Source organism: Sorex araneus, chromosome 2, assembly GCF_027595985.1.
Source record: "Sorex araneus isolate mSorAra2 chromosome 2, mSorAra2.pri, whole genome shotgun sequence".
In the NCBI taxonomy this organism is placed as follows: Eukaryota; Metazoa; Chordata; class Mammalia; order Eulipotyphla; family Soricidae; genus Sorex; species Sorex araneus.
In genome coordinates this window covers 292,125,640-292,150,273 of record NC_073303.1, presented here as the reverse complement: position 1 = coordinate 292,150,273, position 24,634 = coordinate 292,125,640, and the positions used below count along the sequence as shown (strand labels likewise).

Sequence of the window (24,634 nt, the reverse complement as noted above, 5' to 3'; positions counted from 1 at the left end):
GGCTGTGACCCAAAAACAAAAATCAAAAACAAACAAACAGAAAAAAGAAGAGGGCAGCAGAGTCTCAGCCAGAACCATCTGTCCCTCCCTAGTGAGTGGAGCATGAGGGAAGATGGCCGAGAGAAGACTAACAAACATGGCCCTGACAAAAGAGAACTGAAGGGAAGAGAAGGCACCCCCCACCCCAATTACTGCACCTTTCCAGATTACCCCACTGGCAGAGATCAGAGGACTTGCAGTTATAAATGTAGTTTCCTCAGGTTCCATGCTTGAGATCCAACACTGCACCCGAAGTTTCACTTTCCAACATACTTCTGCCCATTTTTTTTTTTTAGCTCTGCCTGTTTTTGGTTTGTTGGTTTGGGTTTTTTTTTGGGGGGGGGCAAAGTATGAGACAACGCTCAAAGGTCTGGTTCATAGGAAAAAAGCAAGAGGCAGAAATAATGTTCATCTTTAAAATTTTATCATATTTTGTCATATTACTCTAGTAATACTTCTTCATGTTAGGGTGAGTGGATGAGACATTCTCTTTAAGCACAAACCACATTCCTAGTATCTAGTGTTCTCCGGAGTTGCTCTGGCAGCACTAGTGAATGACAAGGACGACAGATAATATGCCCTGTTCTGGGGACCCACGAGGCTCCGGGAGATAAAGTAAGTGGAGAGGTTCTGGCACTTAAAAATGAGTATCTGGAAAAGGAGATGCCTTTTGGATTTCCAAACCAAGAAAAGAGACATGCTCAAACCTGTTCAAAGGGTTAGCAGGAATTCTGCCTGGCAACAGTTTCCAAAAATAAAAAACTGAAATGCTATCAAATTTATTTGGGGGTGGGGCACTAGGATTTAAGACAGAATTGGAGAAGGATAGGGGAATGCACCAAAATTCTTTAGTGACTGACATAGTTAACATTTGGAAGTGTTAAGTTGAATTCTGGGTAAAACTGAATATGGAAGAAAAATGACCCATCAATAATAAAATCAACAATTTAGTAAGCAGTGCTAAGAAATGATAATGTGCCCTCCAGAGTTTTTTCTTCCAACAGCACATACAGCGGCTGACTCACAGCCCTCTTTCACCACTAAGGTCAACACAGTAAAGAGTATGAGTGAGAGAACAGACACTACAATTTGGAGTCGGAAGCCAGCATTCCTCTAACCCGTTTATACCCCTACAAATCCTCGCAACAGAGTCCCTTGGAGCCAGAGAGCTAGTACAGCGGGTAGGGCACTTTCCTTGCACATGACCAACCCACGTTTGGTTCCCAGCACCCTATAGATTTAAGCACCTATATGGTCCTCCAAGCCCTGCCAGGAGTAATCACTGAGCACAGAGCCAGGAGTGAGCCCTGAGTAACGTGGGGTGTGGCCTAAACCAATGTACCCCCCAACTCAAAATAAATAAACTGCTACAGAATAAATTGGCCAGAAGAAATTTTTTTCTTAAAATAGCCAATGTAACGGGAGACTTGGTGGACAGATAGGCAGACTGCTGTACACTGAATGAAACTTTAAAAATAAAAACATAATGAGGGGCTGGAGCAATAGCACGGCGGGTAGGGCGTTAGCCTTGCACTCGACCTACCCGGGTTCGATTCCCAGCATCCCATATGGTCCTCTGAGCAGCGCCAGGGGTAATTCCTGAGTGTAGAGCCAGGAGTAACCCCTGAGCATCTCTGGGTGTGACCCAAAAAGCAAAATTAAATAAATAAACAAACATAATGAATGCCAAGTGTCTTGGCTGAATTAAAGATCAAAAATGATAACTATCACATCAAAAAGAAAAACCAGTGCTTGCGTGGATGGAGAGATTGAGAAAGGGACTCTTTTTTCACTGCTGGTGGGAACGATGGTTGGTTCAGTCTCTCTGGAAAACAATATCAAGATTCCTTCAAAAACTAGAAATTGAGCATCCATACAATCCAACACCACCATCCCTGGGAATGTGCTCCAGTGGCCCAAAAACACAATGCAGAAAAGCTACCTACACTTCTGTGTTCCTCGAACCACTATTCACAATAGCCAGGATCTACAAACAACTCAAGTACCCAAGAACAAGTGAGGGGATAAAGAAACGGTGGCACATTTACACAATGGAACACTATGCAGTTGTTAGGAAAAATAAAGTAATGACATCTGCTTATACACGGACAGTACCATGCTTAGTGAAATGTCAGAGGGAGAGGGACAAACAGAGAATGATGGCACTCATTAGTGGGATATTAAAAAAAAAATCCACATAATATTTAATAATACACAAAGACAGTAGAAACAAGGGCCATGTTAATAAGCTTGGCACAAGATGGGGGGGAGGGAGGAGTGCAGTTAGGACAGAGAAGGGACGGCTCTAACAATGACAGCTGAAAATGATCACTCTGGACAAAAAATGGAATGCTGAAAAAAGGTTAGGTGATATGCACGATACCCTTCAGAAACAGTATTGCGGGGCTGGAGAGATAGCACATCGGGTAGGGCGTTTGCCTTACACGCGGCCGACCCGGGTTCAAATCCCAGCATCCCATATGGTCCCCTGAGCACGGCCAGGGGTAATTCCTGAGTGCAGAGCCAGGAGTAACCCCTGTGCATCGCCAGGTGTGACCCAAAAAGCAAAAAAAAAAAAGAAAGAAACAGTATTGCAAGCCATGGTGCCTAAAAAAAAAATAGAGAGAGAAAGAAAGAGAGAAGGAAAGTGTCATAGAGGCAGGGCGGCTGAATGGAAAGAAAACTGGAGACATTGGTGTTGGAAAATGTGCAGGGCGGGGGGGTGGGGGGGTTTGGAATGTGCACTGGTGAAGGGAAGGGTGTTGGAACATTGTAAGACTGAACCTCAATCATGAACAACTTTGTAACTCTATATCTCATGGTGATACAATTGTAAAAATATATAAGAAACAACACCTGTACCAGTTATGAAAGGCATCTGAGTGACCCTAGGGGATTAATCCTGAATATTACGGAGTAAAAATTCATCTGTTGGACCAGAGAGACAGTATGCGGACTAAGTGCTTGCCTTGCAGGCAGCCAACCCCAGTTCAATGCCCAGCACCACATGTCACTCCCCTAGGAGACCCATGAGCACACAGCCAAGAGCAGCCCCTGAGCACTGCCAGTTCCAGCTCCGAACAAGACAAAACTTATGTAGATGCATGTTCTTAACCTTTGGAGAGGAAAACCAAAGTGTTGAGAAGGGTAAAAATGTCATAAAATATACAACTTGCTTTTGAATGGGCCAGAGAGGAAAGACATGTATACACAGAGAAATGACACAAAAGTAGCAATACATTTTAAAGATAAATTAATAAAACAGACACTACATCCTATTCCTCAAAGATACTTAGAGAAAACAAAATACCTGTACCTTAGGATTGATGAAAGGGTCAAAGGTAGATGTGCGAAGAACTTCAAAACCACTGATTCTCATCTGAAAAAAGCTAGCTCTACCCAAAGAACTGAGTATCACCGTGGTGGTAAATTTGAGTTCCCTAGGGTGTAGATTGACTGTGAGGTAGGACAATTCATCAACTGACAATTACAGAAGCCCTTCCTATGTGGCTAATACAATCTGAACAATAAAGAACACAGGAACCAAAATAGGAACCGAGAGAGCTAGTTCCTGGAACATCTGGCTCCAGGAATCAGATTTCTCCTATGCAGTAGAAAAAAAACCTACAGTCAGCAGTAAAGCAGCTTCAGGAATTGGTGTGTGTAGCAGAAAAAAAAAATTCTATTTTCATGATTGAAAGCCTGGAGCAATATAATCAGCTCATGGAATAGTCTCTGAATTGATCATCAAGCCATGAGTATGGGAAAGGACAGAGCTTTACAAACAGGGTTTTGGGTTACACTGATATAGGAAATAGACCAACCAGGGACTGAAGTCTTTGAGGGGATGGGTAGGGAACACCCCTCCGCAGTGCTCAGAGCTTACTCCTGGCTCTGCACTCTGAGATCATTCCTGGCAATGCTCATTAAATAGTATGTAAGCACCCTATCCACTATACCATCCCTTGTCCCGAGATTCAAGTCTTGATGATCTTGCATGAAAATGAGGAATACTAGAATGAAATAATACCCATAAAGTTAGAGTCAAGTTTTGGAACAGTGCGAATAATCTTTCAAACAGTAACAGGTCATCTCAAATATGAAAATGAAGAAATGAGTCCTTTTGTGGATCTAAGCCCAGGAATACAGCTGGTAAACACCCATTGAAAATGATAGACAGAAGGGGCCAGAGATAATGCGGTGAGTAAGGTGCTGGCCTTCACACAGCCGACTCTGATTCAATCTCAGTACTGCATATGGTCCTGGAATGCAGATCCTGGAATGCAGATCCAGGATAGAGTCATAACACCACCAAGTGTGCCCTTCATTCTCCCCCCCACCAAAAAATAAAAATAACAGGAATTTACTTGAAAGACTGGAATCTAAGTCTCCAAAAATCCTGCTCCCAACTTACAACTAGGTAGGCAGAAAAATAATTTCCATGTAGGGACTGGAGAGATAGCACAGTGGGTAAGACATTTGCCTTGCATGCGGCTGGCCCAAGTTTGATTCCCAGCATCCCATATGGTCCCCCTAGCACCACCAGAAGTAATTCCTGAGTACGGAGCCAGGAGTAACCCCTGAGCATCACTGGTGTGACTCAAAAAGCAAAAAAATAAAATAAAATAAAATAAAATAATTTCCATGCAAGACATCACTTTACAATTTACGATTCTAAAAGTGGAAATACAGTGGCTTTAGTACAAGAATTAGAAGTTAAAAAAAAGGAAAAGCAGCTTAGGAAATAACTGGCACAGCTTTGAAAAATATATTATATATTCTAATATAAAGAGCACTGGTAGAGTGGTATTTGAAACATCTCTATGATCAGCAAAAGCAGCAGAATTTCTTCAGGTTATAAGCCATTACGGTCACTACCAGAGTTTCTCCCACCTAGATTTAAATTAGACAAGAGGCATGATTCCATGATAGCTTAAAACCACTTAAGGATGCTCTGTAAGCTTCCGTTCCATTTTCTGTTTACCTCTAATAATCCTAAATCTCCGAGATGGACGAAGAGCACCATGCCCCAAGGCTGTGCCACAGAGAAGGCACTGGACTCATAGAGCACTGCCTTCTGGGAAAACGCAGGCTGCATGGAAGAAGAGTTCAGACTGGCTTTAAGAACATTTTTCCTTTTCAGTCTAATCATTTCACATTTTAAAAAATTGTATTATTATGGAGGCAACATTGTGAAATTGTCTATACAGGACTAGTGTCAGGGTCTTTCATTCCATACTACTCCCTGGAATGTGGATACGTGAGGACAGCTTCAGTGACGATGAATTCCAACATTATTTTTCAAAGGAACAGAACAAACAATTTTAAAATTTGTACAGAATCACAGAAGGTTCCAAAGAGTGGAAACCATCTTGAGAAAGAAGAAAAAATGGCATCACATTCAGGCTTGAAACTATATGTCAAGCAATAGTAATCAAAATGCAAGTGGAAAAAATATATATTAAAAAAACACCCAAACAGGCACTCATACCAATAAAATAATATAGAGCCCAGAAAGAAACTACACATACACGGCTACTTAATCTAGAACAAAGGACACAAGCCCATCTAACAGAGAAAGAAAAAGTCTTTTCTTCAACAAATGGTGCTGGGAAAACTGAACAGTCACATGCAAAAACATGAAACAGAATCATTACTTAACACAACACACAAAAAATGGTCCCCCAAGCACCACCAGGAGTAATTCCTGAGTGCAGAGCCAGGATTAACTCCTGAGCATTGCTGGGTGTGACCCAAAAAGAAAAAAGAAAAAAGATTAAAACCTACGAGGTACATAGAAGAAACTGTACATGATACACTTCTGGACTGTGAACTCAGTGATGTTTTGGAGACGTTAACTCCAAAGGCAAAGGAAACAAAGGCAAAATAAACAAATGATACTATTATCATATCAAACTTTACACAGCAAAAATGTGTAAAATAAATGATCTGCGGACACATGAAAAATGTTCAACATCTCTTATAATTAGAAAATGCAGATCAGAACTACAATGAGGTATCATCTAACACCAGTGAGAATAACCACATTAAAAAAACAGGCAGAGGGGCTGGAGTGATAGCAAAGCGGGTAGGGCGTTTGCCTTGCACGTGGCCAACCCAGGTTCGATTCCCAGCATCCCATATGGTCCACTGAGCACGGCCAGGGGTAATTCCTGAGTATAGAGCCAGGAGTGACCCCTGAGCATTGCTGGGTGTGACCCAAAAAGCAAAATAAATAAATAAATAATAAGGCAGTAACAGTGGTGAGAATAATGAGGCACAGAAATCTTTGTACACTATAGGTGGGTATAGACGCTGTAGAAAATGGTAACAATTCCTTAAAAAATGTCATGATACATTAATCCTACCTATTAATCAAGCATTATTATTTATTTACCATGTATTTATCCAAAATCATTTCAAAGCATGAATTCAAAAGGAAATATATTTGCACCTCTGTTCACTGCAGCATTACCCACAATAGCTAAAACATGAAATCACAGCATCAACCTATATATCCACTGATGGATGATGGCACAAGTTTGGGAGACAAAAGAACTGAGAACCAAGGATGACAAAGGTGTGTGCCTAGATGAGGGGGAATCATGCAAAGATCTAGATAAAGTGGCTGAAAGATAATAGCATTCTGGTGATAAGTGTGGGATAGCAGTATTGGAAGCATAGAACAACATGAATGTAAAACATGATACTCAGTTAAAAAGCTGAGTGAAAGGAAAAACGATAGGACCAGAGAGATAACTCAATAGGCCGTGCCCAAGTTCAATTCCGAGCACCACCATGTGTGGCTCTGGTTGGCCCCAAACACGACAGGAGAGGAACGGGTGGCTCCCAGTACTGCAGGGCTAGGGCAGTACTGGCTGGCCTGGTCAGCCCTGAGCACCTGGGCTCTGTATGGCTGGGAGTGGTCCAGGCCCACTGAACCCCACTTGGGGGACCCAATTTCCAACACCCCTCCATTCATCTCCCCAAAGCCCCAAATACACAAAGTGTCAACAGAAAAATCAACTTTGAAAGATGCCAAAGTACATGAGCGGTTCTAGCTTAAAAGGCCATCAAGTTGGATCCTCCATTTAATCTGACTACAGTGAAAGCAGAGACAGACAGACAGACAGCAGGCAGGCACAGAGACGAAGAACCAGAGAGTACAGAGGGTAAGGCCCTTGCCTTGCACACACCCACCCAAGTTCCATGCTGTCCCCTGAGAGCCGTGATGAGTAACCACTGAGCATGGCTGGGTGTGGCCCAAGTTAAAAAAAAAAAGACAAAAATGATGGTTTTACACTTGTAAAGGGATCTTTAAAAATTCTGTGGGAAAGGGAGACTGACGTGACGAGAAGGAGGGGTCTTATTGGGAGGATTCAGAGTTGAACGAAATGCTTAGATTATCTAGTGCTTCCTATGACAGGTTATAGGGGTAACCAATGGTGAAAATATCTACACAATTTTTCTTCCCTCCCCTCCTTCCTATTCCAATGTTTCTTCCAGAATCAGCAACACCAGTACATGGTCAAAATGAAATCATCAACCAGAACACAAGTCGTCAGAAAACAAAAAACTACACTTTGACCATGGAGTAGATCTCGGAGGTTTCTGTAAGATGCATGCAAATCAGAAAAGTGGGATTAGTATCCGTCAAAGTGTGGGGTGCATTCTAGCCCCTCTCTAGGGCGGGGGGGGGGGGGACGTTCAAGGTGCCCTTAGCTCTTTCAATGCCATTTAAAGCAAGAAGGACATGAAGTGCTAGACAGATGATAGTGGGACAGATGGAGGGAGGCCAGCCTTGGCTAGGACAGCACAAAGTGCCCAAGGTCATTTGCCCCCCAATGACAAGGACCCAGAGCTTCGCCTGCTCTCTGAAGCTGCAAGGACCCAGGGAAGAGCTCAGAGTAGTGACAAGGCACAGAAACTTCAGCAATGAAAGAATGCTCAGGGACATGGGGCCAAAACAATAGTATACAGCGGGCGGAGTGCCTGCCTTGCACGGCCAACTTGGGTTCGGTCCTCAGACGGTCACCTGAGCACCACCAAGAGTGGTCCCTGAGCGTAGAGCAAGGGATAAGCCCTGAGAGCTGCGGGGTGTGGCCTAAAAAGTACTGGGCGGGTGGAGGAGGGGGAGAGCATCTGTGGCAGTCTATCGTTCAGGGGACAAGGATGATGGCGTAAAGATGCTGGCCTGACAGCTAGAGAATAGCAAAGCCCAAGTAACGGAACTGGACTATAGAACTGGGCTGACCACAGTGAGGAGAGGGGGGCAGAGGAGCTAAGGAGGGGTATTTCTCTCTAGCTGAGACAATAGTGGAGAGAAATAGACACTGGTGTGGGGTGTGGTGTTGGACTGTTACACGCACGAAACCTTAATTTGACATTATAGACAGTATCATAAATCACAGTGGCTAAATTTTTTTAAAAACACAAAAACAAAATGTTGGCTTGTCATGGCCTTGGAAATCAACAAATGAGAAACGGAACTTGGGAGACTGGCTTTGTCTTTTGTTTCAACTCAGTCTAACAACAACGACAGAAGTGATTTTTAAGTTTTCTATTCTAAGTTTGGCTAAAATGGAAGGAAAGGGATAATTTACATAACTGCTCCTTCTCCTTTCCACCCCTAAGAGGGGGTCACCTCAATGACAGGTATAAGCGCTGAGTCAAGACTGGGGGGGGCTCAAGCTATCGTGATAGGACAGTGGGTTGGGGGCTTACCTGATATGCAGCCACCCCAGTTTTGAGCCCTGCCCCCCCATGTGATCCCAAACCCCACCAGGAATCATACCTGAGCCCAGCACCAGGAGTAAGCCTTGAGCACAGTTGAGTGTAACCCCAAAACCAAAACCAAAAATAAACCAATAAAAGTAAAATAAAAAACAACAATTGTTGGGGGAAGGGTGGAGAAGGGAGACACAAGACTCACACTTGGTACAAAACTGCATCTATCAAACTATCATTTCCAAAAAGAAACTTCAGTTATTAGAGAGATAATGGAATCCCTATCCGAGAGGGCTGTTTGTTGTTTTTTTGACCCAGATATACTAGTTTCAGAATTCTTTAAGTTCACACCTCAGTATTATTCTTCAGATAGTTTCAATTTGTGCAGCTCCTTGTCATCAAGGGGCTCGTCCATCTGAATAATTTAGGATTGCTCACTTAGAATTCTGAAACGGGGGTGGGCAGCAGAGATATGGTACAGTGAGTAAGGCACTTGCCTTGCACGTTGGTGACCTTGGTAACCAGAACTGCATACGGTGCCTGAGCACCCCCAGGAATCACTGATCTCTGACAGCCGGACATGGCCCAAAAGTAAAAACAAAGTAAAATAAAATAAGATAAAGGAGGATTCTGAAATGAAATCCCAGAATCTTGGATTATCAGAGTCTCAAACTCAAGGGAGAAGCAGGCACTCAGTGACAATGTGCCCAAATCCAGCTGAACACTGCCAGGAGTAATTCCCGAGTACAGCGTCAGGCGGGAAGCATGAGCGTCACCAGGGGTGGCCCCAAAACCAAAGCTGGGGGAAAGGGAGAATGCCACAGAGTGTCAGAATAAAATAGGGGGCTCCTCTGGCTTCCAAAGTCTCATCCCAGGGCCGAAGCAATAGTACAGTGGGTAGGGCGTTTGCCTTGCACGCGGCCGACATGGGTTCAATTCCTAGCATCCCATATGGTCCCCCCGAGCCCCACCAGGAGTAATTCCTCAGTGCAGAGTCAGGAGTAACCCCTGTGGATTGCCAGGTGTGACTGAGAAAAGCAAAAAAAAAGGGGGGGGGGTAAGCAATAGCACAGCAGGTAGGGCGTTTGCCTTGCATGTGGCCAACCCAGGTTCAATTCCCAGCATCCCATATGGTCCCCTGAGCACCGCCAGGGGTGATTCCTGAGTGCAGAGCCAGGAGTAACCCCTGTGCATCGCCAGGTGTGACCCAAAAAGGAAAAAAGAAAAGTCTCATCCCTCCCTTTGCCCACCTTGTCAACCTACAGTTCAGCGCTCGAGCCCACCTGCGCAGTGGAGAAAAGAGCGATTGTGGGGTATAAAGAGAGCAGCAGACAGGCCTAAGGATTATGCCACCAGGTGCTTTCCTGGGGCAACTGTTCACAGGAAGTTACCGTCCAACCTTTACCCATCGGACAGGCACTATTTCATTTTCGTGACCAAGGAAGAAACCTAGAGCCTTGCACTCCCATCAGAGTTCTGCGAGCAATGACAGGAAGGCTCCTTACGTCAACCAGCTGAGATGCGACCAGAAAGTGCTGCTTCCAGTGAAAAAAAAACATGAGGAAAGGGGAAGTGGGGCATTTTTCTTGAACGGGGAAGAAAAATGCAAAACAAAATGGTTGTTGTTCTTTGTTTGGGGGCCACATCTGACAGTGTTCAGGGCATACTCTTGGTTCAGTGCTCATAAGATGCTCAGGAGACCATACACGGTGCCAGGAATCAAACCCAGGTCGGTCACATGCAAGGCAAGCACCCTACCCTCTGTACTCTCGCTCTGGCCCCAAAATGTTTCTTTTTTAAACAGCCCTTCCAGAATCGATTTCCAATTTATATAACCCTCATCTAAACTGGCATCAAGGAGAAGTGTTAACCAGACTTGAAGGAGGATTCGAGCGCTGTGGAAAATTTTATCTTTCGACTTCGAGTTTAAAATTCACCCTTAAAATCTGACAGGAATCCAAACCCGAGGGAAATCAGCTTCTGCCCTCCCCACCCCCCCCCCACCCCAGAAGCCTTCTCGTCTATCTATAGCCTGCTCCTCCTAAAAGCAGAAACACAGCAAGTGCGTCAGGAGGGCCTCAACTGGGACGGTGTCTGCACAGACCACCAGTGTCAGCTGCAAAGTCTCAGCACCTCAGAAGACCCAGCCCGGGCTGCCTAAAGGCACACTCAGAAAATGCGGAAAGACTCCTTTATCTCTAGCTATCTCTCAGGTCACTCCAAGGACTCCCGGGCTCAGCCTTTGAAACCCCTCCCTGAGGACTGCCCCCCACCTCGTCTGCTGCCCCCCAGAGGCTGATGTTGGAGGCTGCTGAAAGACAGGGCGGGCAGAGAATATGCCAGAAGGTGTGGTGCTGTGCCAATGTTCCCAGATACTGAGTGTGTGCAGAGCAGATGTTGGTGCTAAGGCAGGTGTTAAGCGGCATGAGCGGGAGGAGAGACGGTACAATTGGTAAGGAGCTGCCTATGCACGTGGCAGACCCCGGTGCCATCCCTGGCACTGCAGAAACCCCCACCCCCAGCCAGCACTGCCAAGACGGACCCCTGGGTGCAGCGCCCAGCCAGGAGTAAGCCTTGCACATAGCCAGGTTGGGGGGGGGGGCGGGAGGAGAATGGTGAAGCCCAAACAAAAGCAAATAAAGTAGGAAGAGGGTCTTCTCAGGTCTCTGAAAGACCTTTTAGTACCACCGAGGAACCGTTTTCTGTTCTAACAGGCATGGCAAAGGGGAAGCAGTGACTATGCTAAATATTCATCAAAATACAGAATACATTCGAACCCTACGCTGTGGTCTCCTGAGATTTCTGGAGAGAAAGTTCCACGGGAGGAATAAAACGGGAACTGTGCCAAGTGGGAGTTAGGGGGGCTCGAGTGGGGCCCTGAGCAGTGAGCGCTGCTGAATTACTCCCCATCAAGATTCCGACCGGGAAGCCAGATTCCAGGTCTGGTCTGTACCACGGGGAACCATGAAAGAGACATATTCCCTCGGCTTATTGGGGGAGGGGGGAGAGGAGGAAAAGCCCCTCATTAAGTGCTCTTCTCAGGCCATCACAAAGCATTTCCAGGCACTCAGCAGAAAAGCATTTCTGTGAGCCCAAGTCCTTCCCAGCTGAGAGCCCGAATCCCAGCGTCCTCCCTCACAGCTGATAACCAGGGTGACCTCTGCCGCTGCAGCTTCTCAGCCCTCACAGAAGTAACAATCTAGGAAAGCCTTGAAAATGTTCTTGCAAGACCAATTTACAGCAAGGGGAATGTTGTTTTTTTTTGGGGGGGGAGGGGGAGCCCTCCTGGTACAACGCAAATACACACAGCCCATTACAGCAGTGAGGCCGAGGAGCAAGAGTGCTTTGAAATGCTAGGAAATTGCACCGGATTACTGCTAAGTGTTGTTTTGCTTTCTAACCCGTTGTCCTTTTTATGCTCACCCTGCAGCAGGGTAGAGTTCAAGCTGCCCTGCAGGGGTTGCCGGAGCTGTGAGCTAAGAGGTTGGTGGCTATTTGGGGTGAGGCCAGTGAAGCCCTAGGAACCTGGCTGGTTCTGGGGTGAGGAGGTCACTCTGGTTCTGCTTTCTGGCTCCTTTCTGGCATTTCCCCGGGATGGGGGGAGGGAGGGGGCAGAGCATCCATCCACACCGTGTCCGGAGATAGGGCAATCTGCCAGCTAGGGAAGGTCCCCCCAGAGAAGCCCCCCTGGGAAGATGGTGTCCGGCAATGACACGGATCCGATCCAACCACACCGCGCAACTAACTTAAGGCGAAAGCAGAGGAGTGGAGAAATGACAGTTTTGTCCCACCCCAGGTTCACATGTCCGTCTCAACAAGAAAAACCCTTCCCCGTGGCAGGCACTGTTCTTGCAGAGCTGGAGTAAGGACCGGGGCTTGGCAGGGGAGCGCGGGCAGGAATCTTCAATGGGGAGCTAAAGCCCAGCCCATGGGAAGCAGGAGATAGATAAAAGGGTAATAGCCTCAGATCAAGTCTCAACAGCTCTCTCTCCAAGGGAAACGGAACCGCACTCCCTATTATCACTCTCTGGACAGCTACAGTCTAAAATGGGAGACAAAGAATAAGGGAGGGAGGGTGGGAGGGCGGATGGGGAGAGAGACACACACCCTCAGTGGTCAGGGGTGGCCCTTCACCCCGTTAAACCCAGGCCTGGCAACGAAAGGGTTAAAACCAGCACTTGAGAACTCAGAGCCCCATTAAAGCCCAGGCTTGGAGCACAGGGAACAGCAGGGAAGCCAAAGGAAACTCATTTTGGAGGTGCTCCAAGCTGCCAATCACAAGCATATTTCTAACAGTCCCCGTGTTGTTTGAGTTGGTTGTTTTTCCACAGGCTGCACAATGGGGTCTGGTTATTCATTGAAAAAGTCTGCAAGGGAGCCCCGCCCTCCATTCACAACCAATTTGGAATGCTCCATTCGGGCAGAGGGGGACTCTCGGGTGGGGGGGGGGGCAGCTGTCGCTGCAGGGACGCTGGCGGGCTGGCTCGCCCAGAGAGCCGTGTTTATGTAAGAAATTCAGCCCCGGCAGGCGCCTGGCTGCTCCTCACCCTCCCTGCTGCTCAGATGGCCGAGCCCCGGCTGAAATGTGCAAGGGTGTGCAAGTCAGCCCCTGGGGGAGGCTGGCTGGCAAGTTCCCTCAGGCTAAAGGCAAACTCTCCGGTGCAATCCAGCTCAGAATCTGCAGCTACCCGGGCTGGGGGCTGGGGGTTGGGGACTGGGGTGGGGCGGTGGGGGCAAGGAGCTGGTCTGCATTATGGGACAGCTCTCCCTAGAAGCGGCCCTTCCAGTCGCCCCACTTTCCCATTCATTCCAACAGTTATATTAGGAGTCACCCGGCTGCCTGCTCCCAAGCGGGTCTCCCTGAGACACCTACTAGATTCTCTGGCTGCTGGGGGAAGGGGAAGGTGGCCTCAATTCCTCTTCCAGCCTGAGAGGCCTATAGGCACTCCCCCCCGCCCCCCAGCCCCCCAACCTATGAAATTTCAAAGGGGAAAGAGAGTGGCTCCCAGGTCTGTGGGGGTGAAATCTACTCCCTTGAGAATTACAAAGTGCAGGGCTAAAAACTGCTTTGCTTTAAGAGTGACTCCCCCTGCCCCCCCCCCTCTTAGTCCCCGGCAGAGACTTCTCAAACTTCCAGTGCCTTGTGTTTGTCTGGGGGAGATCAGTGGGGTTTTGTTTTGAGGCCACACCTCCGGATGTTTAGGGGTTACTCCTGGCTCTGCACTTAGGATTCATTCCTGGTAGTTTGTGGGAGACCGTATGTGAAGCCAGGGAGCAAACCCTGGTCTGACACCACGTGGCAAGACAAGCCCTTACCTGTCCTACAGCTCTGCCCCTGTTTTGTCCTTTCTAAACCATACCCCCTGTATAAAAATCACATCCGGGAAAATGAAGTTTCTTTGATCAGTTTCTCATTGTTTGCTTTGGGGCCACACCCAGCAGTGCTGGGGTGGGGGGGAAACTCCTGGCTCTGCATTACTCCTGGGTGGTGCTCAGGGGGGTCCAGGATGCAGAGGATAGAACTTGGGAGGGCTGCATCCATGGCAAGCACCTACTCTAAGAGTACTGTCTCTCCTGCCCCTTTCATAAAGTGTTTGGCTATTTTTAAAATGACTTCTTGATCTTATTTTACTCCTTCCCATGCTTCTAAGCAGGAGCATCTCTTTGATTTGCTCTGCAGGGTCCTTCCACAGATGTCCCTTAAAGATCCGAGATGTGCTTGGCAATCAAGGTCACAGGCAGGAGGGGCTCCAACTGCCAAGTTTGAGCCTGGACACTGCCACTCACTCCCTTCGCCCCTAAGTCCCATCAGGTGTAGCCCTGAAATCTCAAGCGCTACGAGTTGCTAGTCCATGGCACCTGCCAAGTGCAAGTGTGTCCTTCTACACACCCACACTGGTACAAGCACCGACACAGAGGAACCGGGGACAAGCATCCTGCTCCTCCTGTAAGCTGGGCCTCTTTGAGGGATGGGGCCATGAGAGAAACTGAAGACCAAAGCCGATGTGAAATGAGCTTGATGAGTGCACAAGATGAATTTTTAAAAAAGCAACCTAATCCGGGACTGGCATCAGCGTGCCTGGCACGAGTCCAAGAGCTCAGAGCTGCAACATGACAAGACCCCGAGCTCCTTGGATTCCAAGTGGAGAAGTGCGGTGTGCCAGGGCACAGATGGGGAGCAAGCTGCCTCGGGGGCCTCCATCCACCCCAGAGGGCCCTGTCAGCCGCTACCACTTCTCAAACCTGAGAAAACATGTTTGGGGGAAACTGTCTCCGGGTAGGGGATTACGCATCCCACCCAACCTACGACCAGTCAAGTTGTTCTTCCCCCGGGACCGAAATTAAAGCAACACTATCTAGAAATGGCAGATAATGCAAGTTCACAGCTTTCCCCAGCTACCTATGTCTTAATCTTCTCACTGCGAAGAATGCCTACAAGTGGGAGATGCAGCAACCGCTTGGTGAATGCCAGCATCTTATGCCTGCAAGCGCCCCAAGTCGATCTGCCTTGGCATGGCCCAGATGGGATTCCCAAGCCGAAGTCTTTCTCAGCAAATACAAAGAGCCAGAAAAGCTACTGGGTCCTACTGGGGGCCCAGGTGCCAAAGGACAGAAGAGGAAGCAAACAGTCCTCTGCTTTTCAAAGAGGCAGAGCTGAATCGAAGTCAGAGGAGAGCAGAGTTTGTGTCGAACGATGGCACTTTCAGACGAATGGGAGATCTCGGAGCCGGGTCAGTGAAGTCTAAGGATCTTGGGCCACCAAATCAGGAAGGATTTCGAGTCACTGAGCACTCTGGCCTAGGTAAGCAGCCAGCTGCCTACTGAAGACTCGCACGTCTCCCTTCAAACCTCCTCTCAGCTCTCCTCCTCCTCTTCCTCCTTCCTTTCAACTGGCTCTGGAGAGTAGAAACTGATAGCCTTGATTCCCTCAATCCCTACTCCTCTTCTTTTTTTACTTTCCCTCACATGGAAGATTCTAGGATGATCTTTTATTAAATAGGAACAGGTACCACCGCACCCTGAAAGGAGTGTGCTGTCTGATACCAACCTCATCTGTGAAGCTTAAGGGAAAAAAAAAAAAAAAAAAAACAGGAGAAAAAGAGGCCAGTTGAATAATCCCATATTGATACAGAATTAAGATCGATGTGCCTTAGGCTCAAGGGTTGTCCTAACAGTTAATCCTATTTCCGCAGTCCTTGTATTGCACTGTAGTTATGAAAAAGTCGATTTTATCAGTTAATTAGCCAGTCCTTAGGAAATTACTCTTACTTCCCCAGTTGGTCTATTCTTTTTGAACCACAGATCTAAAAGGAACACTTCAAGGGGAACATAAGGTCATCTGGATTTTAGAACAATTGCCTAAATTATATCTGGTATGGGGGTCAGGACTTAAAACGAGATTTTATCATGCCTCTCCCACGACCATAAAAAGGCTCTGGTTATTCAAGATGCTGACAGGTAATTATTTATAGGATCATTACCGCAATGAAAAAGATTGGAAAAATCAGAATTGAAATGTGTTTAGAAACGACTCCTTAGAAATACTAAATCTAGTAACACTCTTCACAGCACCCAGTCAGTGCAGTGCTTCCGATTTTTTTCTAAGGTTCTGATTTGTTGCTCATTCTTGACAATACCTAGTAAACAGAAAGACAGATCTTTCTCTTTGTCCCAGTTCCTTGCTTTGATAGCTGTGTGTGTTAAAGATAGTATTTGACCACACACACACCCTTACAGAGATAAAGCCGGTTTCATGCATTTATTTAAAATATGCCATGTAGGGGCAGGAGCGATAGCACAGCGGGTAGGGCATTTGCCTTGCACGTGGCCAACCCGGGTTCGATCCCCGGCATCCCCTATGGTCCCCCAAGCACTGCCAGGAGTAATTCCAGAGTGCAAAGTCAGGAGTAACCCCTGAGCATCGCTGGGTGTGACCCAAAAAACAGAAAAATAAAAAATGCCATGTATATCTATAAAAGCCGTTGTATTTGCACACAGAAGTATTCTAGACGCCTGTCAGTTTGGCAATTTTTCTGTTTTGTAAATTTGTGACTTCTCTCTCCCCAAATCCTGGATGAAATAAACTCAAAACACCAAGATGCTTAGTAAGTTTCTCAAATCCCAGCATGAGGAAGACCGCGGGTGCTGAGCGAGCCGGCCGGCAGTCTGCTGAGGCTATGTCTAGCTATTTGTAATAAATAAGGGAAAGCCCTGGGCACACTTAAACATAGCAGTATCCTCTGACTTTGCAGCTTTATGAGGATTTTCCTTAACAATATTGTTTTATAATCTTTTTCCTTCTTTTTTTCCACCTAAGCCCTCTCATTTACCCTAAACCACGTAAGTCTCCAGGTATCTAAACCTTCTATCATCCCTGCAGAGAAATGAATGGTTGGAAAAGACTCTAGGAGGGATTTCTGGCTCAATCTGGTATCATCCTGGCTACTTTTCAGGACCAGAGAGGAAATGAAGTGAACTGGCATAACCTCCATGATCTATGGGCTACAATTTCTACTCCCCTGGATCTGACCTTTTAGAGTTTCCAGACTTGAGAGTCTTGACTAATGTCTGTATTTGTGAGGTAAGGTGAAAACCGCACCGTTAGAGGTTAGCTTCACATATCTCTTAAGTCTTATAAAAACTATGTTTCTTTTATTTAAATCATACCTATGGCTGGCTGGCTATAACTCAATTCCGGAAACTTTATAAAATATAATCTCTTTTGGAAGTTTAGCTTATTAGACTACCAAAAAAAAAACAAACAGAGAGCCATAATCTTCAAAACATTCTAAAATAAAAACAATTAACCACAGTAGTATTTTTTTTCACTCTTCTCTCACACACATAAATCACAGAAGATTAACATGGAAAATTAATCAAATCATTAGCAGCAGATTACTGCCAGTAGCAGGCCAAAGAAGAACACGTGACAAATTGTTTCTGCTACTATTGGGAAACCATTCCTTCCCTGGGCAAGTCCAAGTTTCATTTATAGATCATTGACTGGGTAATTCAAACAAACAATTTAAGATTTTATTAAATTTGCATGAGTTTTTTTGATTCCCCACCCCCTCCCCCACCAGAATAATCATGGGTTCTTGCAGAAAGGCACCCAAGAGGAGCTGGTCTCAAAGCTGAGGCGTACCTAAGAGCAAGAAGCCTGCCCAGCTCCTGGCCTCCAGTGTCAGGGAACCCATTTCACAGACAGGAAGAATGTGGGGCTTGGGCTGGAGTGATAATAGTACAGTGGCTAGGGTGTTTGCCCTGTAAACGGCCAACCCAGGTTTGATCCCCAGCATCCCATATGGTCCCCCTCAAGCACCCCCAGCAGTAATTCCTGAGTGCAGAGCCAGGAGTAACCCCTGAACATCACCAGGCATGACCCCAAAACCAAAAACAATAAAATGAAAAGAAAACATGGCTTCAGGACACTCTAGCTCACATTTGCATTTGCATAACCACTAAGGCAAGTTTTTATGTTTGAATCTATCCTTCCTGAAACTCCAAATTCAAAAATAAGAATCAGAGGGGCTAGGGGAGGTTAAGGGGAGAATTAGTAAAAGACTTTGGACTCTACAACATCTGTTTGATCCTCAAAAGACAGGCAGAGCAAAAGGCAAACGAAAGCAAAAACATGTGACACTGAGTAGTGGGAGCACCTCCCCAAGTTCCTCCATGCAGGGATGGCATCTTAATGAAAGGCCATAGCACATTCTAGTCGCCGAGCAGGATTACTTCTAAGGAGCCAAAACACACGTATTGATTTCTTCACTTTAGTATATTCCTGCAGATAAACAGCTCTCCCACTATAAATCCCCTTCATCTTTTTTTAGAGAACATACCTTTGCTTCAGCACATGAAATCTATTTGAATACACTGATCTCACCTCCTCTTTATCTCTTTTTGGGTTACAGAGAAACAAACAAAAGTGTCATAAAAGCATTTCAAAGAACTTCTGCCAAGAAAGCCACCTCCCAAACCGCCTGCAATTTATGCTGCTCTGAGCAAGAACTGGAAAGGCCTGGCCAAATTGTCACACACAACAAAGTGGGAGTACAAATCCTGTCTTTTATCATGCAAGTGGGTGCACAAATGTGTGTGTGTGTGTGCGCGCGCATGTGTGTAAGTGCATGCGCACACTCTCTGTCTCTGTCTCTGTCTCTCTCAGAGAGAGACTCTCCCACCCAATTTGGATTATCTTTAGCCTTTCAGTGGCAAGTTTCCCAATCACTTGAAAGCAATCAAAGGGAAATAATTAACATGCATTTACTCTCCTATAGAAAACATCCACAGCAAGCTGCAACAAAGCTAAGGTAACTGATGCATCTGTGAGTTAGAGCTTAGACCCTTTTAAAGTTTCATGGCATTGTGCCTTGGGTATAAGGCCTATCATTACAGAATGGTTAGCTGGAACCTCTGTTCTTCCGTTTAATGATTTAGAACACCCAGCTTTACCTGGGAACTAACAATACCCTCGCACCCAATGGGGCTTGCATGCACATGCACACACACATGCACACACACATGCACACACACATGCACACACACATGCATACACACACACACGCAGAGGAGGGAAGCTCAAACAAAGCTGAAGACTTTGTTGGTGCAAAACGCGAAATCAAATCCCTGCCTGGCTCAGGTGCTTGCTATTATAAACTATGACTAAGACATGAATTTCTCTATGATGCAACTCTCAAGAGAGGCAGTATTTTCTCCAGGCCTCTCTTAAACCTGCTCATTCGCCAGTGACTAATGCTCTCTAGAGCTGCCCTGTGCTGCTCAAATTTCATCAGCCAGCTTTGTCCTTGATAGCTCTGCCTGGACCATAAAAGCTCCCGAACCTGTTGAAAACAGCCCCCAAATATCAGTGCAAAGCTCACCAGGCCCCTGACAGCACTGAAAGCCATCTTGTGAGTTCCCCCGCTGCATTTGTTATCACAAGCCCTTAATGACATAAAAATATAGTACAAACAGGGGCTGGAGAGATAGCACAGCGGGTAGGGCGTTTGCCTTGCACGCGGCCAACCCGGGTTCAAATCCCAGCATCCCATATGGTCCCCTGAGCACCGCCAGGGATAATTCCTGAGTGCAGAGCCAGGAGTAACCCCTGTGCATCGCCAGGTGTGACCCAAAAAGCAAAAAAAAAAAAAAAATATAGTACAAACAGAGTGGCTGTGTGACCATCTCGTGTGAATTTATAATAGAAACAGAATGGACATGATGAAACCACCAGTAATAGGAAGCTTCCATTATCTATATTCTGCACCTTTAAAGGAAAGTAAAGTGTCAGATTCATGATTCCCTCAAATGCTCAATTTGCAAAGCAAACAAAAAAATAGTGTAAGATCGGAGAAGTCTGGGATCCAACCAACCTCTTGCATTTAATGTCAATGAATTTATAATTTTGAATTTGAAGTCTTACAATACTCTTAAGCCAAAAAAAAAAAAGATGGAATTAAGTCTTCAGTAAATGTTACCTGTAACAGAATAAGAGCACTCAAGAAATAATTTCAATTAGGAATGAAACAGTTCTCATGACCATAAAATCCAAAAGGGTTTGAATTAATTAAAAAGCAACAAAATGGAAAAATGGATTCCACCGTCTAAATATACTGGCTACAGCTGGAAAGAGTCTTCTAGACATGGATGATCAAAGAGCAAACAGTTTCAGGCCAACACGAGAAAGGTACTTACAGTTATCAGACTGAAAATCTGGGACAAACTGTTCATCATCAGGAACTTGTGCTGGAAAAGAGATTAAGAATAGAATTTAGAACTTGAAGTTTTATTAAAAAGCAAAGTAAAAGGTTTTATATGGAAAATAGGGCGGCCAAGAAACTTGCCTTCAGCTAACCAAGCCTCTTGAAGTTGACTGAGATCCTGAAACAACTCTGGAATTAAAAACAGAAGACAGCAGGGTAAGAATTTCTCTGCCAGGGGGCCAGCGCCCACATGCTCCCTTCCCTGGGCGCCATCTGAAGACTCAGACAGAATGCTTCACTACCTTCCGAATCGTGAGCCAGATCTGTATCCAAAAACTTCCTCTTTCTGTCAATCACAGGTCGCCCTCTGCATTCCTCTGATCGGGATTTCTGCAAGAGGGCCAAAAAAAGTGTGAAGACACAAGAGCAGGTAATGGGGGCTGGGAGAAGCTGGTGGCAGGACTGGTAGGGGGAAGACAGAAGAAACCAAAAGCCGCACAAACTTACCCCTGGGACCATGAAAGGAACTTGCTGATCATAAAACCCGTCCATGGTGCTTCCAACGTCTCTAAGATCACTTTGAAAGGTTTCAGCATTGAGTAATTTCGGGGGGGATAGGGGTCCTCCTGTAACAGGAATTGGGAAGTTTTTAACCAAGGGGAGGGAGAAAAGAGAAACAAGTAATTTTACACTGTTCTTTCTCTAGGGCCTGTACAAAATTACTTTCTCTGACATATTTAAAGGTCATGGGGCACGTGGGCTTCACAGACTCAGGGAATCAACACTTTGTGATGTACTTAGGGCCACAGTCACTTATCCAGTCATCCTAGTGTTCTTTTAAAGACGCTACTGTCATTACAAAAGGGTAACTTCAAGATTCTCTCCAATAAAAGATTCTCAGGGGAATTTGTAGCATTGGAGATTGGTTTTTTTTTTTTAGATAATTTAATTTTGGGTAAAAAGTAAGTTAGTAGAGAAACTGGGTTTTTGCATCCCAAATTACTGGCAATTAAGAATCTGACATACATAGTGTTTCTAAAAGTATTTGTAGGTCAGTGTTAAAATACTATATATAGTTTCAGGAATAGACAGATCAGAGATGTACTTATTTTCAAAAAAACCCTTTATTAAAATCTGAACCTTCTATCCAGAAAGGTGGAGTATCTAGAATGTCATACATATCTCCACGGCAACTTAACAGATTATCTATGGTCTCACTCATTTCTAAGAAAATAAAATAGCTATTAAGAGTAATGGATGAAAGAAATTAAATTTCACTGCACCTATTTTAAATGCATGCCTGTGGCGTAGCTTAGAAAGAAACAAGTACTTAAAAGTAAAAACCCATACAAAGAAAATTATTTCTTATAGTGAAGTCAATTTCTCTCCAACAGGCAATAACAACAAAACTTGTTCCAGCACAATTGGGTGCTCAGTAGAGAGATAGGGGCTGGGGAGTCAAAGTGGATAGGAGGAAACATTTTCTGACTTGGGGAAAAAACAAGTGCCAATTTTAGTTAGGTACCATCTTCCAGAACATATTTTTATTCTAGAAATAAAACCGCACTTAAATCCGAAAAATGAGAAAACAGTTACACTAAACCCAGCTCCAAACAATGCAAAATGCTCAAGGACAATTCTTTTGTTTAAATAGGGGATTTCTCCTTAGTGGGCAGTTCCATCCAATTTGTTTTTCACACTGTGTGGAACAAACCAAGTTTTTGAAGTCAACAAGATACAAGGAAACGCCTAAAGACCAGGCTTCTCTCAGCACGCTGGCCCAAAGAAACATTTCCAAAGTCAAAGAGAAAAAAGGGAGAAGAGCAAAACTGCACGGTTCACAACTTCCTAGAAAAACCCCCGGACTCGATTGGCAACGCCAAAAAGTTCACAGTAAAGCATCCTTCTCAAACCACATACAAAAGTCTGAAAACAGCAGTGAGCAGAGAGCGGGGACATGAAAAACGAGTTCCCTGACGCCTTCAAAAAATCGGATTAAATCGTGACCTTAGAAATCATGTAAATGTCTACTGGAGGAAAGAAACAAGAGGGAGAAAGATCGGAGAGATCTATGTCCAGTCTTGCGATTTACTACGCTGCAAGAGTTCACCAAGAAGAGGAGGAAAGGTTTTTCTTTTTTTAATTAAAAAAAAAAAAGAACACAAAAATGAAATCGAGGATCTTTAATGCAACCCTCGGAGTTCAAGGGCTAGAAAAACCCAGTTCAGAGCATAATTTTTTTAAGCCTGCAGGGGAAAACTCGAGTTCATCCAGGAGTTTAAACCACTTCCTTTGTGCACCCCCCGCCCCTTTTCCCCGTGCCCCCAGGAAAACTTTAACGCGGCGCGGCGGCGCGATCCAGGCCCCTCCCCCGCGGCGCGCAGCGGGCCTAGTTTTATGAATGGGAGAGCGAGCCGCGGCCGCCACATCAGGTACAGGCTGTAACAGGATCCCTCGCGCTGGGCCCCATTCACAAAACAAGACACACTTCCACCCAATTCCCAGCCTTCCCCATTCATGAAAACTCCTTCAGATGCGCCCCCGCCCCCACTCCCAACGCACGCCCAACCTCCGACGCAGGCCCCCTCACCCCGGCATTTTAGGAAGCAAGCTCAATGCTTCATTCACAAAAAAAAAAAAAGCACAGGGAGAAAAAGAAACCGCAGAGAGAGCAGCGAGCCAACGAAAGAAATCCGCTTCATTCATAAAGTCACCCACATTCATAAAAAAGGAGCTGAGGCGCCCGGCGCTACCAACCGCTCCCAGTTTCTGCTCTCTCTCTCTCTCTCTCTCTCTCTCTCTCTCTCTCTCTCTCTCTCTCCTTCCCTCCAACCCCCCCCCCCCATCTCTCCTTGGCAGCCCTCCGCAATCAAGAGTTCAGTTCCCCTCCGAGGTCCATTCCCCTCCGAAAATGCGGTCAGATCCCGAATCCAGTGCGAAGCTCCAGCATCTCTCCATTTCCTCCCCCCCCCCCCCCCCCGCGCCCGCACTCGGCACCTTCTTTCTTCCCCCCACCCCACCCCACCCCCGCGCCGCCATCCAGATACTCCCTGATTTTTCGAGCATCGCTGTGCAGCCTTGAAGCCTCACTCTCCGGGGGGTTGGGGGAGGAGGCACTGGGGGGCTTGGGTGTCCACTTTCCACGACCTTAAACTTGCAAGGCCTGCATAAGTTCTTAAACGACCCCCAAGCCCACTGGCTGCACATGCCTGTGTCACTTAACCCCTGCAAGCTCGGGCTGGAGTGGGGAGTAAGGTGCCCCCTCTCATGCATTCCCCTCAAGCTGCTTCTCCTCCCTCTCCGGAGGGAACTGCAAAGCTCTGCTCTCTTCTCGGCCGCCCCCAAACCCCTCTCGCGGGTCTCGGGTCTCCGGGGCCCAGTAAAGCCCTCAACTCCGCACCCCCCACCCCTTCGCAGCCGGGAGCCCCCGCACCTCGCGCTCCCGCGCGCCTCCCTCGAGCCGTACGGAAACCCGCTCTCCGCGCGCTCCGGAACCGTTAGCCGCCCCCGCCCGACGTCTTGCAAGAACCGAACCGGACCGGGCCGCGGTCAGAGACGACGCTCACCCCCCATCCCACGGGGCGGGGGTGGGGGCGCAGTTTAGCCAGAAAGTGCACCCCAACTATGAAGACCCTGAATCAGCCCGTGAACTCCCCGCTGCCTGGGTCCTCCAGATCGGTCCCTCGAACAGCTCCCCCGATATTCCCCGCTCGTCCCCCTGCCCTCGACGCCCCCTCACCTGGCCGCTCTCCTCCCCTTGCAGCAGCCCCGAGGCGCAGGCGCGCTCACGCACGCGCGCACCGGGCCTGGGAGCCTAAGCGAATGGCTGGACCGAACCGCTCCGAGGACGCTGAACCGCTCCGCGCACCAGCGGCTGGACTCTGCGCCGCAGCTGCCAACCAGGCTGGAGCGCTGGCCCGGCCCCCAGCGGCCTGCAGCTCCGCCCGCCGCTATTGGCCCACGGCCCTCGCCCCGTCTGGTTCCTATTGGCCCGAGACCGCTCCCGCGACTGTCTATCACCTCTTGTTTACCCTGTCTGCGTGCAAATCCAGCTGAGCCGCCCCGTCAACTACGGCCACCATTGGTCAACAGCGTGTCCCTCCCCACCCCTTCAGGGGTCTGTTTTACATAATTTATGCACCGGGGGCCATCGGCCAATCAGC

The 24,634-nt window shown here is 46.8% G+C and overlaps 1 protein-coding gene across 1 annotated transcript in view; it reads right to left on the bottom strand.

The window, feature by feature from the left end:
• Positions 1 to 24,392, bottom strand: part of ETV5 (ETS variant transcription factor 5) — a 71,199-nt gene extending 46,807 nt beyond the window's left edge. The window contains exons 1-5 of the mRNA XM_004603030.2: positions 24,211 to 24,392; positions 20,979 to 21,097; positions 20,774 to 20,861; positions 20,613 to 20,660; positions 20,464 to 20,514 (exon numbers count right to left, since the gene is read on the bottom strand). Of these exons, the coding sequence (XP_004603087.1) occupies positions 20,464 to 20,514; positions 20,613 to 20,660; positions 20,774 to 20,861; positions 20,979 to 21,023 (232 nt within the window). The 5' untranslated portion in view covers positions 21,024 to 21,097; positions 24,211 to 24,392. The remainder of the gene's footprint in view (positions 1 to 20,463; positions 20,515 to 20,612; positions 20,661 to 20,773; positions 20,862 to 20,978; positions 21,098 to 24,210) is intronic.
• Positions 24,393 to 24,634: the final 242 nt, after the last annotated feature.